Source organism: Rhinichthys klamathensis, unplaced genomic scaffold (assembly GCF_029890125.1).
Source record: "Rhinichthys klamathensis goyatoka isolate OS25496 unplaced genomic scaffold, OSU_Roscu_1.1 h1tg000299l_1, whole genome shotgun sequence".
NCBI classification, from domain to species: domain Eukaryota; kingdom Metazoa; phylum Chordata; class Actinopteri; order Cypriniformes; family Leuciscidae; genus Rhinichthys; species Rhinichthys klamathensis.
The window spans coordinates 199,394-214,242 of NW_026606818.1; the positions used below are offsets into that span (position 1 = coordinate 199,394).

Here is a 14,849-nt window from a genome sequence, read left to right on the forward strand (position 1 = left end):
ATACCATCAGTCATAGATGTAATTTGGACTATGCCGACAATCATTTGATTTTTCCAATTAACCACTTAACACTAGTTAGTTTTAATCTAAATTATATTAAAATTAAACAATTTAGACCTTGGTATTACTCTTTTGTTATAATTTTTTTTGTGTGTGTGTCTTTTTAGGGATGCGTGGATCTACTCCTCTGGATGTTGCTGCCGCGTCCTGCATTGACAACAATGAGCTTGCCCTGGCTCTTCAAGAGCAAGACCTTGAGATGGTAATGCTCAGAAGTCAGAAATAATTTTTGTATTTATGATATTGTGTTGTAAGGCATTTATAATGTACCACTGCATAAAAATTCATTGGTCCATTGTGCTACCCAGGTGGTGACATATCTGGCTGGCTGTGGCCTTCGGATGTGTCCCATGCTGCTGTCTAAAGGCTACCCTGACATAGGATGGAATCCAAGTGGAGGAGAGAGATATCTAGACTTCTTGCGCTTCGCAGTGTTTGTAAATGGTGAGCATGTTTAGTGTAATTCTGACTCTGAGTCCTGTGTTTTAAGGCATTCTTAATTAAACGTTGTGTTTTTTTGTCTCCCCCTGCAGGTGAGAGCGTAGAGGAGAACGCTAACGTGGTGGTTCGTCTGTTGATTCGTCGGCCTGAGTGCTTTGGCCCCGCGCTGAGAGGAGAGGGTGGTGCGGGTCTGTTAGCTGCCATCGAGGAGGCCATTAAGATCTCTGAGGACCCTGCCCGAGATGGGCCAACTCCTAAAAAGGACAGACGTTTTATGTAAGATGCTTCAGTGAAAGTGAATGCTTGCATTTAGCTTTTTATTTAAACAGTTTGCCATTAAATCTGTATATATATACTTTTTACCCCTTGTGATTGGTTCACAGGTTTGGAGGGGAGGAGCAGCATGAGGAGAACAGAGTGCATCTTGGAAATGCTATCATGTCATTTTACTGTGCCCTTATTGACTTGCTGGGTCGCTGCGCTCCTGAGATGCATGTAAGTATAACAACTTCATAATTTACCTGTGAAGTCCATGACAAATGTAAAGTTTGTAAACAGGAATCATTCAACTGTTTTTAAAAAAGAAGTCTCTTCTTCTCACCAAGGCTGCATTTTGTTTTGATCAAAAATACATTAAAACAGTAAAATATTAATACAATTTAAATTGTATTATTTAAAAATATTTTAAAAATAAATGTATTCCTGTTATAAAAGCTGGATTTTCAGCATAATTACTCCAGTCTTCAGTGTCACATGATCCTTTAGAAATCATTCTAATATACTGATTTGCTGCTCAAGAAACATTTATTACTATTTTCACTGTTGGAAAACAGTTAATATTGTTGTGGAAACCGTGTGGAAACTTTTTTCAGGATTCTTTGATGAATTGAAAGTAAAAAAAACAGCATTTATTTGAAAGAGATATCTTTTGTAGCATTATAAACACATTTACTCTCACTGTGATCAATTTGACCAATTTATTTAATCACTGCTGAATACAAGTATTCATTTCTTTTTTAAATGTTTTATCTTACTGGCCCCAAACTTTTGAATAGTAGTGTTTAAGATGAAGGTCACATTTCAACAGATTTCATGTGGACTTCAATTTTCAACCTGTTCTTTACCCACAGTTGATCCAAGCCGGTAAAGGTGAAGCTTTGAGAATCAGAGCCATCTTGAGGTCTCTCGTGCCCATTGAAGACCTGGTGGGAGTCATCAGCCTTTCTGTTCAGATCCCCACCTTAGGCAAAGGTACACCAGATTTTATTGTAAAAAATTACAATTTCTTACAATTTTTACTCTGAGGTGAAAACAGGCTTCCTTAAAACTCTCTTCTGCATAATTATCTCTGGTTTTGTCTGTGATACTTTTCATAGATAGTCAGATCGTTGAGCCAAAAATGTCAGCTAGTTTCGTGCCAGACCACAAAGCCTCCATGGTGCTTTTCCTGGACAGAGTGTACGGCATTGATAACCAGGACTTCCTGTTGCATGTGCTAGAGGTCGGCTTTCTGCCAGATATGAGAGCTGCGGCCTCTCTAGATACGGTGAGCCCTTAATATTGTCAATCATATTTCATCACCATTTTTATCTTTCATAATATAAAATAATATATTATATGTAACGAGTATACCCTGTTCTGTTGTTTTCATTGTGTTTTTGGCTCTGAACGGTGACCTAGTTTTCCTCAGTCTGTTAGTTATTTGTTATCCTATTCACCTGTTTTTATGATCTCATTAGTTTATTTATTTTATTTATTCGTTTATTTGTCAGGGACCATGCACAGTTCAAGCCCTGTACCAGAGTTAGCTATACGGCTAATTTACATCTGTGGTCCCTGAGTTTAGTCTTTGTTTGCTCTGTGTACTTAAGCCTTCAGTTCTCCCTCTTAGTTCATCCATCTTCGTCTATGGTATAACATGTGTGAAGTATATTCTGTGAGATTTCCCTGAGTTTTGTTATTAAAGATCCCGTTTCTTCTTCGTCTTCGTGAGCTTTTATCAGCACGATTATGTGACAATAAAATATAACATATAAGCAATATCACACGAGTAACCGTGCTGATATAGAGCAGCGCTAGTTATAGTACCGGATTTCGTTAATAAAAATATAAAGTTATGAAACTTAACTTTGCCCTTGGCCAAATAGACTTGCTCTGGAACAAGTTATAGATAAATAAGGCTTAAGATTGCCCGCTTGATGTACCCAAAAATTAACTACACCTGAACACTATCGACATAAGAGCCAGCGGCAAATTCCCGAAGGACTGGCCGAGATAAAGCTGTTCTCTGCGGGTACATGAGCGCTGAACGGCTGCTGATGGCCTGGAACAAATGGCCAAATAGACGCAATGTTTATATATGTTGCATATTTGAGGTCTAAATAACTACATTCTCGCTTAATTATTCTTAAAACTACATTCTGTGACACCACAACAGTAGTATTTGTAAAATGATGGTAGTTTGCTCGTCCGCCATGACACTCTTTGTGAGAAATGCTGCAAGTTGTAATATAATAACAACACTGTGATGTTAATTGTAATGTTCCTCCAGTTGGCGTTTAGCACCACAGAGATGGCTCTGGCTCTGAACCGTTACCTGTGCTCAGCTGTGCTGCCTCTGCTCACTAAGTGTGCCCCACTGTTCGCTGGCACTGAACACCGTGCCATCATGATCGACTCTATGCTGCACACCATCTACAGGCTGTCCCGTGGCCGTGCTCTTACCAAGGCCCAGCGGGATGTCATCGAGGACTGCCTTATGTCTCTTGTCAAGTTAGTCACCACTCTAGCACTAGAAATGGCAACTTACAATATTGGAGCTAATAAAGTTATATTTGTGAATTTTAGGTATCTGCGGCCATCAATGTTGCAGCATCTGTTGAGAAGGCTGGTGTTTGATGTGCCAATCTTAAACGAGTACGCCAAGATGCCCCTAAAGGTATGCAAGGATAGTCATTTTTAATTAGTTGGAGTGATTTTTGTTTTGTTTTGTTTTGTTTTGTTTCTTATCATCATATTTCTGTGCCAGTGTAATTTAGCTGATCCTGTTTCTTTTTAGTTGTTGACCAACCACTATGAGCGCTGCTGGAAGTATTATTGCCTGCCAAATGGATGGGCGAACTTTGGAGTCTCATCAGAGGAGGAGTTGCATCTCTCTCGCAAACTCTTCTGGGGCATCTTTGAGTCCCTCGCACACAAGGTTTGGCAAAAATAAACATGATTTAACAGATGAATTATTAATGTAAAAATAACACTTACAGTTCTTGGCATCTCATCTCTGTAGAAATTTGATGCAGAGCTGTTTAAGATCGCCATGCCCTGCATCTGCGCCATAGCGGGTGCCATCCCTCCAGACTACGTGGATGCTAGCTATTCATCTATGACTGAGAAGAAAGCATCTGTCGACGCTGAGGGCAACTTTGACCCCAAACCAGTGGAGACAACCAAGTGAGAAAACCATTAGCTATAGTTCGATGTAGTATTATTTTCACATCTTTGAGTTTATATACAGTATGTGCATATGCGTATATTTCAGGTATGTGATTTTTCTGTATTTACACAGATTTCCATATTTTTCTAACTGAAGTATGACCCATAAATGTCAAAAATTGCTGTGTTTTACATTTACATGTAATACATTTTAAATATATGTATTCCATGGATGGAGACCATAGCGTGAACCATACCATTTTCTTTCATTAAATGGAATGGTAAAACACGCCTTCTGGACGATAATTGGTCATGCATGTTTCCGAGTGAAGCAGCATGAAGCAGCAACATGCCATCTTCTCAAATATGTTATGAGAAGCATTTGTAAATATGTCAACATAATAGAAGCAGTATTAGGTGCAGTAAGGGATTTCTGAGAACACTGTTGATATTTGAAATCAACCGAAACAAACACACTCCTTCCTTTATTGCTCCGCACCCAAAATATACAAACACACAATGCAAGAGTGGGTGTCACTTTATCATAGCTGAAGCCAAGTAAAATAATTCTTTTATAACACATCATGAGTGGACACGCCCCCTACTGCTGATTGGCTCACTTTCTCTCCTCCCCCATCATGAGTGGGCACGCCCCCTTCTGCTGATTGGCTCACTTTCTCTCCTCCCCAAATAATGAGTGGACACGCCCCCTACTGCTGATTGGCTCACTCTCACCCCTCCCAATCATGAGTGGACACGCCCCCTACTGCTGATTGGCTCACTTTCTCTCCTCCCCAATCATGAGTGGACACGCCCCCTACTGCTGATTGGCTCACGCTCTCTCCTCCCAATCATTAGTGGACACGCCCCCTACTGCTGATTGGCTCAATCTCTCTCCTCCCCCATCATGAGTGGACACGCCCCCACTGCTGATTGCCTCAATCTCTCTCCCCCATCATGAGTGGACACGCTCCCTACTGCTGATTGGCTCTCTCTCTCTCCTCCCGCATCATGAGTGGACACGCCCCCTACTGCTGATTTGCTCACTCTCTCTCCTCCCCAATCATGAGTGGACACGCCCCCTACTGCTGATTGGCTCACCCTCTCTCCTCCCAATCATGAGTGGACACGCCCCCTACTGCTGATTGGCTCAATCTCTCTCCCCCATCATGAGTGGACACGCCCCCTACTGCTGATTGGCTCACTCTCTCTCCTCCCGCATCATGAGTGGACACGCCTCCTACTGCTGATTTGCTCACTCTCTCTCCTCCCCAATCATGAGTGGACACGCCCCCTACTGCTGACTGGCTCACTCTCTCTCCTCCCGCATCATGAGTGGACATGCCTCCTACTGCTGATTGGCTCAATCTCTCTCCTCCCCAATCATGAGTGGACACGCCCCCTACTGCTGATTGGCTCAATCTCTCTCCTCCCCAATCATGAGTGGACACACCCCCTACTGCTGATTGGCTCACTCTCTCTCCTCCCCAATCATGAGTGGACACGCCCCCTACTGCTGATTGGCTCACTCTCTCTCCTCCCCAATCATGAGTGGACATGCCCCCTACTGCTGATTGGCTCAAACTCTCTCCTCCCCAATCATGAGTGGACACGCCCCCTAGTGCTGATTGGCTCACTCTCTCTCCTCCCCAATCATGAGTGGACACGCCCCCTACTGCTGATTGGCTCACTCTCTCTCCTCCCCAATCATGAGTGGACATGCCCCCTACTGCTGATTGGCTCAAACTCTCTCCTCCCCAATCATGAGTGGACACGCCCCCTAGTGCTGATTGGCTCACTCTCTCTCCTCCCCAATCATGAGTGGACACGCCCCCTACTGCTGATTGGCTCACTCTCCTCCCCAATCATGAGTGGACACGCCCCCTACTGCTGATTGGCTCAATCTCTCTCCTCCCCAATCATGAGTGGACACGCCCCCTACTGCTGATTGGCTCAATCTCTCTCCTTCCCCCATCACGAGTGGACACGCCTCCTACTGCTGATTGGCTAGAAGTCTGTTATATTGGTCAATCTGATCCACTTTCAACAGTGTTTCTCTGAAATCGCTCACTGCACCTTAAAGGCCTCCCAGTGTTTTTTTCTGCCAAAAATAAAAGCTCTTTTCTCTATTTTTTTGTCCTCAGCTGATCAACACAAAGAATTATTTTGAGGGAGTCATTAAAAGATTTGTATTGAAATGAACAACACCAACTGAACGATTATGTTTTCTTATTGTTTCTTTGCAGCACCATCATTCCTGAGAGACTTGATGCCTTCATTAACAAATTTGCTGAGCACACGCACGATAAATGGGCTTTTGAGAAGGTTAGTATCAGCACTTCTTGCTTATTTATAAAAGCTAAATGCATTGTAGGATTGAGAATAGGCTCTTAACCTTTTTTTTCCCATCTTCCAGATCCAAAACAACTGGACATATGGAGAGGTCCTAGATGAGAACGCCAAAACTCACCACATGTTGCGGCCGTACAAGACTTTCTCAGAGAAGGTCTGAATGGATCTTCTTTGAAATGGATCTTTATTAAAACCCGTCTTTTGTCAGTTGGTTGTCCAAAATCAAGGTCAACCTTTCTTTCGTATTCTCTCTCCAGGATAAGGAGATATATCGCTGGCCCATTAAAGAGTCCATCAAGGCCATGCTGGCGTGGGAATGGACTCTGGAAAAAGCTAGAGATGGAGAGATTGAGAAAACTGAGGTGAAGACCACCAGGAAGATCTCCCAGACTGCTCAGGTAACAGAGAGATGGAAGAATGAAGATGGAAATTGCATGTTTGATGAGCCCATTAACCATACCTATATATCCGTCTCCTGCAGGCCACCTATGATCCCAGCCAGGGATACTCTCCCCAGCCAGTGGAGCTGACAGGCATGGCCTTGTCCAGAGAGCTACAGGTATATTATTTACATTCATTCAATATAAGACATTCGGAAACCCTTGTGATTGATTCATTCCTCATGTTTCCATCTGTTCAGTCTATGGCAGAACAGGTTGCTGAGAATTACCACAACACCTGGGGCCGCAAGAAGAAGATGGAGCTGCAAGGCAAAGGTATGATTGTTTATTTTGTTCACTGTATTACTTCTAAAAATAATGTTCATAACATAAATCATACCAGCCTGTGGACTATCTCCTAGTTTATGTGTTTTTTTTTGTGTTTAGGTGGTGGCACCCATCCTTTGCTGGTACCATATGATACGTTGACGGCCAAAGAGAAGGCAAGAGATAGAGAAAAAGCCCAAGACCTGCTTAAATTCCTCCAGCTCAACGGATATGCTGTCACCAGGTACAACAAAAATGCCTCACAACAAAAAAGAAATTATGCTGTCCTTGAAAAGGTCCAGAGGTTTCAATAAGCATGCCGAAAGTCTGTAAATAAGAAAAACATTTATTTTACACACAAATATACAAGAAACCACCAAAATACTTAACTTCTAAACACTAATTATGTAAATATCAGTAGTGGCCAAAAGTGATATCCGGCCTAGGAAAATTGTCATCTCCACCCTTTATTCAAATATTATGAAAAAATGTGTCAAATATTTTGTAAGCATATTGAGTAGTTGTGCTTTGTTTGGATTCCAATTGTTTTATTTGTCATAACACGGTGAAAGATGCCAAATTGTGTGGACATAATATTTGCCCAGGCTGTCATACAAAGAAATTGTTTTGCCAAAAAAGAGAGAACTAACGGTTATGTTGTAGTCAGTGTAGGCTTTTTCCTTTCTCCTTTTTGTTTTTCTATGCATTTTTTTAAATTAATGTAGTTGTAGTTTGCCTTTTTTGCCAAATAATTTTGTCAGATAAATGTTTTGTTCTTCTCTCCTACATTTTATGGCATGTTGAATTGTCTCTTACAGATGTTATGAGGCGGAACAAATACCATGTTGTGTCTCTTTGCTGTTTTTCTTCTTCAGGGGTTTGAAGGACATGGAGCAGGAGATTTCCTCCATTGAGAAGCGGTTTGCTTACGGGTTCCTGCAGAAGCTGTTGAAGTGGATGGAGATTGCGCAGGAGTTCATTGCTCATCTCGGTATACATTCATTTCTTCCATCTAAAAACTGTAGATGTTAGTTTGCTCTTGATGAAGCTGTTTTTGATGAATGTTCTGTGTGTTTGTTACTCCAGAGGCCGTTGTGAGCAGTGGAAGAGTTGAGAAATCTCCTCACGAACAGGAGATTAAATTCTTTGCCAAGGTGAGACACCTTTGACCCGCAAATGAGTGCATGCTAAATAAAACAGAGATCAGTGGGAATTAGTTGGAAGAGATACAGCCTCTCACACTCTCCTCTTTCTCTTTATATTGTCTTCATGTAGATTCTGCTTCCATTGGTAAACCAGTACTTTAAGAATCACTGTCTGTATTTCCTGTCCACTCCTGCAAAAGTCCTGGGCAGTGGTGGTCATGCCTCCAACAAGGAGAAGGAGATGATTGCTAGGTAACTAATGCTACAGATCTTTATATTTCTGTGGTACTCAATCAGAGATCATGAATCAGTGTATCGTGTACATGAATTCGGGCACTGGTAAGGACAGTAATGGCTCACTCATATTGGGACACTGATTTCCTGCGACATGACAACTTCCTCATTGTACAACATCACTACTGGTATTAATGAACAACAGCAGAACTGCTATCTTTCCGCTATTGTTTTGATGTTATTTAAAGTACATTATGATACATATTTTGCTCCAAGACCTCAGATGTCATGTCAGATATGAGACGTCAAAAATGTGCAGTGTTGGATGTAGTCATCTTTTATGTATCTTAAGATTTAAATTTGATTACATTAATGTTTACAGAATCTTTTTTTAATGATGTTAGTTATGATAGTTTTGACCTGTCACACCCTCTCTGCTCCTCACTCTTCTTCTTGCCTGTGGTTTTCTCTCTGCCCCTTCCTGGAGTATTTTCCCACGGGTCTCCTCATTCTTTTGTTACATTTATCTTCTATGGATCACGTTATTTTGCTCCTACTTTTCCATCATCTTAACCTCACCATTTTATTCCTTGTCATGCCATTCTCTCTTTCCCAACCCTCCACCCCTCTTTTTTCCTTCTTTTTCTATCTGTGTATCTTCTATCTCAGTATCTTCTGTAAGTTGGCTGGTCTGGTGAGACACAGGGTTTCCCTCTTTGGTAAGAATCCTGCATGATGGCCTGATTGCACATTTCATTTTTCCACTGTCTTTCCCTTTTTCTTTAATGTTTCACACCATCTGTACATCCGTTCCTAATAGTTCCATTTATTTGCTCCGAGTTCTTGTTGGTTTTATCTCCCTCCTTTTCTTTCTTTCTTTCTTTCTTTCTTTCTTTCTTTCTTTCTTTCTTTCTTTCTTTCTTTCTTTCTTTCTTTCTTTCTTTCTTTCTTTCTTTCTTTCTTTCTTTCTTTCTTTCTTTCTTTCTTTCTTTCTTTCTTTCTTTATTAGAGTGTTTCTCTAATGATTTGCAGTGCTTTGCTTAAGTTGGTGCATCGTTTGCAGTGTTGGCTCGGTATTTTGGAAGAATATCTGCTTTAGCTTTTATTATACCTCTTCATTCTACTGTATATCAGTGTCATATATCGTAGCATAGAAGCCTTAGTCCATATGTTGTAGCCAGGCTAATTGTAGGTGAAAGTTTAAGGCCTAAGTCATGGTCTGAATGTTTGTGTGTGCAGGCACTGATGCCTCCGCCGTGGTCAACTGTCTTCATATTCTTTCCCGCTCGCTGGATGCCAGGTATGTTTGTTGACCACAGCATTCCCTGTATTTTACTGACATTTACATCCGCAAATTAGTTCACCCAAAAAGTCCTAAAAGGGTTCACCCATTTATGTTGTTCCAAACCCATAAGACTTTCGTTCATCTTTTGAACAAAAATGAAGATATTTTTAATGAAACCTGAGAGATTTCTGTCGCTCCATTGAAAGTCTGTTTACTCTAAAACTCTGACTCTTCAAATAAAGAGATCATAAAATAAATCCATATGAATCGAGCAGTTTAATCTAAGTCCTCTGAAGAGACACAATCGCTTTATATGATGAACATATTTCTTTAGGCTTTTATTCACATACAATTTGTTTGACGCGGAAGAACCAATGAGGTTCATTCTCGTGTTACGCAGCACATTTGAGCTTCATCAAGAACCAATGAGGTTCATTCTCGTGTTACGCAGCACGTTTGAGCTTCAGCGAGAACCAATGAGGTTCATTCTCGTGTTACGCAGCACGTTTGAGCTTCAACGAGAACCAATGAGGTTCATTCTCGTGTTACGCAGCACGTCTGAGCTTCAGCAATAACCAATGAGGTTCCTTTTCGTGTTAGGCAGCACGTTTGAGCTTCAGCGAGAACCAATGAGGTTCATTCTCGTGTTACGCAGCACGTCTGAGCTTCAGCAAGAACCAATGAGGTTCCTTTTCGTGTTAGGCATCACGTTTGAGCTTCAGCGAGAACCAATGAGGTTCATTCTCGTGTTACGCAGCTCGTTTGAGCTTCAGCAAGAACCAATGAGGTTCATTCTCGTGTTACGCAGCACGTTTGAGCTTCAGCGAGAACCAATGAGGTTCATTCTCGTGTTACGCAGCTCGTTTGAGCTTCAGCGAGAACCAATGAGGTTCCTTCTCGTGTTACGCAGCACGTTTGAGCTTCAGCAAGAACCAATGAGGTTCATTCTCGTGTTACGCAGCTCGTTTGAGCTTCAGCAAGAACCAATGAGGTTCATTCTCGTGTTACGCAGCTCGTTTGAGCTTCAGCAAGAACGCAGCACGTTTCATTCAGCAAGAACCAATGAGGTTCATTCTCGTGTTACGCAGCACGTTTGAGCTTCAGCGAGAACCAATGAGGTTCATTCTCGTGTTACGCATCACGTTTGAGCTTCAGCAAGAACCAATGAGGTTCATTCTCGTGTTACGCATCACGTTTGAGCTTCAGCGAGAACCAATGAGGTTCATTCTCGTGTTACGCAGCTCGTTTGAGCTTCAGCAAGAACCAATGAGGTTCCTTCTCGTGTTACGCAGCACGTTTGAGCTTCAGCGAGAACCAATGAGGTTCATTCTCGTGTTACGCAGCACGTCTGAGCTTCAGCAAGAACCAATGAGGTTCATTCTCGTGTTACGCATCACGTTTGAGCTTCAGCAAGAACCAATGAGGTTCCTTCTCGTGTTACGCAGCACGTTTGAGCTTCAGCGAGAACCAATGAGGTTCATTCTCGTGTTACGCAGCATATTTGAGCTTCAGCAAGAACCAATGAGGTTCCTTCTCGTGTTACGCAGCCCGTTTGAGCTTCAGCAAGAACCAATGAGGTTCATTCTCGTGTTACGCAGCCCGTTTGAGCTTCAGCAAGAACCAATGAGGTTCATTCTCGTGTTACGCAGCACGTCTGAGCTTCAGCAAGAACCAATGAGGTTCATTCTCGTGTTACGCAGCCCGTTTGAGCTTCAGCAAGAACCAATGAGGTTCATTCTCGTGTTACGCAGCACGTCTGAGCTTCAGCAAGAACCAATGAGGTTCATTCTCGTGTTACGCAGCCCGTCTGAGCTTCAGCAAGAACCAATGAGGTTCATTCTCGTGTTACGCAGCACGTTTGAGCTTCAGCAATAACCAATGAGGTTCATTCTCGTGTTACGCAGCACGTCTGAGCTTCAGCAAGAACCAATGAGGTTCATTCTCGTGTTACACAGCACGTTTGAGCTTCAGCAAGAACCAATGAGGTTCCTTCTCGTGTTACGCAGCACGTTTGAGCTTCAGCGAGAACCAATGAGGTTCATTCTCCTGTTACGCATCACGTTTGAGCTTCAGCAAGAACCAATGAGGTTCCTTCTCGTGTTACGCAGCACGTTTGAGCTTCAGCGAGAACCAATGAGGTTCATTCTCGTGTTACGCAGCACATTTGAGCTTCAGCAAGAACCAATGAGGTTCCTTCTCGTGTTACGCAGCCCGTTTGAGCTTCAGCAAGAACCAATGAGGTTCATTCTCGTGTTACGCAGCCCGTTTGAGCTTCAGCAAGAACCAATGAGGTTCATTCTCGTGTTACGCAGCACGTTTGAGCTTCAGCAATAACCAATGAGGTTCATTCTCGTGTTACGCAGCACGTCTGAGCTTCAGCAAGAACCAATGAGGTTCATTCTCGTGTTACACAGCACGTTTGAGCTTCAGCAAGAACCAATGAGGTTCATTCTCGTGTTACGCAGCACGTTTGAGCTTCAACAAGAACCAATGAGGTTCATTCTCATGTTACACAGCACGTTTGAGCTTCAGCAAGAACCAATGAGGTTCATTCTCGTGTTACGCAGCCCGTTTGAGCTTCAGCAAGAACCAATGAGGTTCATTCTCGTGTTACGCAGCACGTTTGAGCTTCAGCAATAACCAATGAGGTTCATTCTCGTGTTACGCAGCACGTTTGAGCTTCAGCAAGAACCAATGAGGTTCCTTCTCGTGTTACGCAGCACGTTTGAGCTTCAGCGAGAACCAATGAGGTTCATTCTCCTGTTACGCATCACGTTTGAGCTTCAGCAAGAACCAATGAGGTTCCTTCTCGTGTTACGCAGCACGTTTGAGCTTCAGCGAGAACCAATGAGGTTCATTCTCGTGTTACGCAGCACATTTGAGCTTCAGCAAGAACCAATGAGGTTCCTTCTCGTGTTACGCAGCCCGTTTGAGCTTCAGCAAGAACCAATGAGGTTCATTCTCGTGTTACGCAGCACGTTTGAGCTTCAGCAAGAACCAATGAGGTTCATTCTCGCGTTACGCAGCACGTCTGAGCTTCAGCAAGAACCAATGAGGTTCATTCTCGTGTTACGCAGCACGTTTGAGCTTCAGCAATAACCAATGAGGTTCATTCTCGTGTTACACAGCACGTCTGAGCTTCAGCAAGAACCAATGAGGTTCATTCTCGTGTTACACAGCACGTCTGAGCTTCAGCAAGAACCAATGAGGTTCATTCTCGTGCATCAAGCAAGTACGGTTGAGCTTCCGTTTCACAGTGCACAGTGTTCAATGTTTATATGTGAATAAAAGCTTAAATTAAATCTATGAATGAAAGTCTTATAGGTTTAGAATGACATGAGGGTGAGTAATTGAGGATAATTCAATTTTGAGTGATATATCTCTTTAATTAATGTTTATGTATTAAAAGTCATGCTTATCTGTTTGTTTTTATTTCTCTTCCAGGACTGTGATGAAATCTGGGCCTGAGATTGTGAAGGCTGGTCTGCGCTCTTTCTTTGAGAGTGCTGCCGATGATATTGAGAAGATGGTTGAGAACCTCAAATTGGGGAAGGTGTCTACCAAAAACCAGGTCAGATGTAAACAGGTTCCTGTTCTCTGAGATGTTCCTTTGTTCTTGGTCAAAGTTTCTAAATTGAGCCCCTTTCTCCCTCCTCTCTCTGTCTCTGTAACAGGTGAAAGGTGTATCTCAGAACATAAGCTACACCACCACTGCTCTTCTGCCAGTGCTCACTTCTCTGTTCGACCACATCGCCCAGCACCAGTTTGGAGATGATGTCATGTGTGAGATATTTTCATAGGGTTTCATAGGAGTCATTTATCGTGACTAAATTTAACCTACATAGCAGAGTACATTTAATTAAAATATAAATAGATTAATGAAGGGAATAAATAATTAGATGGTGACAGGAATTAAACTGAAAAGGCTGTTCATATTTTACACAACTTTACACAACATTTCAATGGAAAGAATCGCCGACAACTCTGTCTGGTCTACAAACTACGTTTCACAACCAAAAACACGCCAGAATTGACACAGACAATTATTTTTGTTAAAATGAGGCATGCAAGAAGCTTGTGATCCAAGTTTTCTGTGTGCCGATTTTCAGCGAAAAAGAAAAAAGATGAATATAAAGGAGAGAATGGTTGCTTGCAGAAGCCATGCTTGCTGGTGTTCTGTTGCGGTTCCATGACTCCTCCCCCTGAACTCTCTCATTGGCTGTAGTTTGTCGCCGATGTAATTTCCAGTCAAAACTCAAATCGGGGCTAAAATGTACAGTGTATACCCGGCATCATTTAATCTGACAAAAAAACTGTATTGCTAAAACAGTGAAAAATAATGTAAATTAACAATAATGAAAATGGCATAAATAAGTGTAAGTGTAATCTTATGTAACTAAACTAATAACTATGAAACAGCATAAGTAAATTGTACTATTTAATGTACCGGTAACTTAAAAATAGGCAAATTTGATTTAATAGTGTAAATTTATCAAATATACATTAATACAAAGGGTGAAAACTGTATAAATTAATATTATTTAATTTAATTTGTTTTGAAAACTCTTCAACAAAATTTAACATTATAACAAAAATAACAATCAAGAGTTGTGTAAAATAAGAAAATACTGTATATGCGAATAGTTGTGATATTGTAGTTGTAATTGAGGGTATGTTTATACGACAACGAAGTACTACAAACGGAAAAGGTTTTCCTTTGTGTTTTTACGCGTTTACAGACGAGAACAGTATCAAAATTATCCCTATTTATCCGCGAAAATGACTAAAAACGCTGTATTATGCTGCCAGGCCAGTAGATGGTGATGTCACTTTGTAAAGAAACACGCCTATAGACTGAACACGTAATACACATGTGCATGACATCACCGTTTTCACAAATTCACGTTTTAGAAGTTTACATGGAGATGATAACGGTATCATTTTCCAAATTAGTACTTTGAACCCGTTTTCAAAAGTTTGCATTTTCAGCTTTTGTCGTGTAAATGGACGGCCAAAGCGCATAAAAAGTTTCCCGGTTTAGCCCCTCATTTTTTGTCTCTTTTCCAGTGGATGACTTGCAGATATCCTGTTATCGTATCATGTGCAGTATCTATTCCCTGGGCACTGTAAAGACCCCTCATGCTGAGAAGTAAGGAAACAGCTTCATGTTTGCATTTGTTTCTATATGAACCGTTT

At 41.7% G+C, this 14,849-nt stretch overlaps 1 protein-coding gene across 14 annotated transcripts in view; it reads left to right on the forward strand.

The window, feature by feature from the left end:
* The window catches only part of ryr1b (ryanodine receptor 1b (skeletal)), a 137,071-nt gene that overhangs the window by 80,082 nt on the left and 42,140 nt on the right, over positions 1-14,849 (forward strand). For all 14 annotated transcript variants that reach the window (XM_056270198.1, XM_056270197.1, XM_056270204.1 and 11 more), the window contains 24 exons: positions 168-262; positions 369-504; positions 594-777; positions 885-996; positions 1,632-1,752; positions 1,878-2,047; positions 3,053-3,273; positions 3,349-3,439; positions 3,560-3,700; positions 3,785-3,948; positions 6,177-6,255; positions 6,347-6,436; positions 6,540-6,680; positions 6,764-6,841; positions 6,923-6,998; positions 7,110-7,233; positions 7,865-7,980; positions 8,076-8,143; positions 8,265-8,386; positions 9,038-9,087; positions 9,608-9,668; positions 13,098-13,224; positions 13,328-13,436; positions 14,721-14,802. In XM_056270198.1, the coding sequence (XP_056126173.1) occupies positions 168-262; positions 369-504; positions 594-777; positions 885-996; positions 1,632-1,752; positions 1,878-2,047; positions 3,053-3,273; positions 3,349-3,439; positions 3,560-3,700; positions 3,785-3,948; positions 6,177-6,255; positions 6,347-6,436; positions 6,540-6,680; positions 6,764-6,841; positions 6,923-6,998; positions 7,110-7,233; positions 7,865-7,980; positions 8,076-8,143; positions 8,265-8,386; positions 9,038-9,087; positions 9,608-9,668; positions 13,098-13,224; positions 13,328-13,436; positions 14,721-14,802 (2,758 nt within the window). The remainder of the gene's footprint in view (positions 1-167; positions 263-368; positions 505-593; positions 778-884; positions 997-1,631; positions 1,753-1,877; positions 2,048-3,052; positions 3,274-3,348; positions 3,440-3,559; positions 3,701-3,784; positions 3,949-6,176; positions 6,256-6,346; positions 6,437-6,539; positions 6,681-6,763; positions 6,842-6,922; positions 6,999-7,109; positions 7,234-7,864; positions 7,981-8,075; positions 8,144-8,264; positions 8,387-9,037; positions 9,088-9,607; positions 9,669-13,097; positions 13,225-13,327; positions 13,437-14,720; positions 14,803-14,849) is intronic.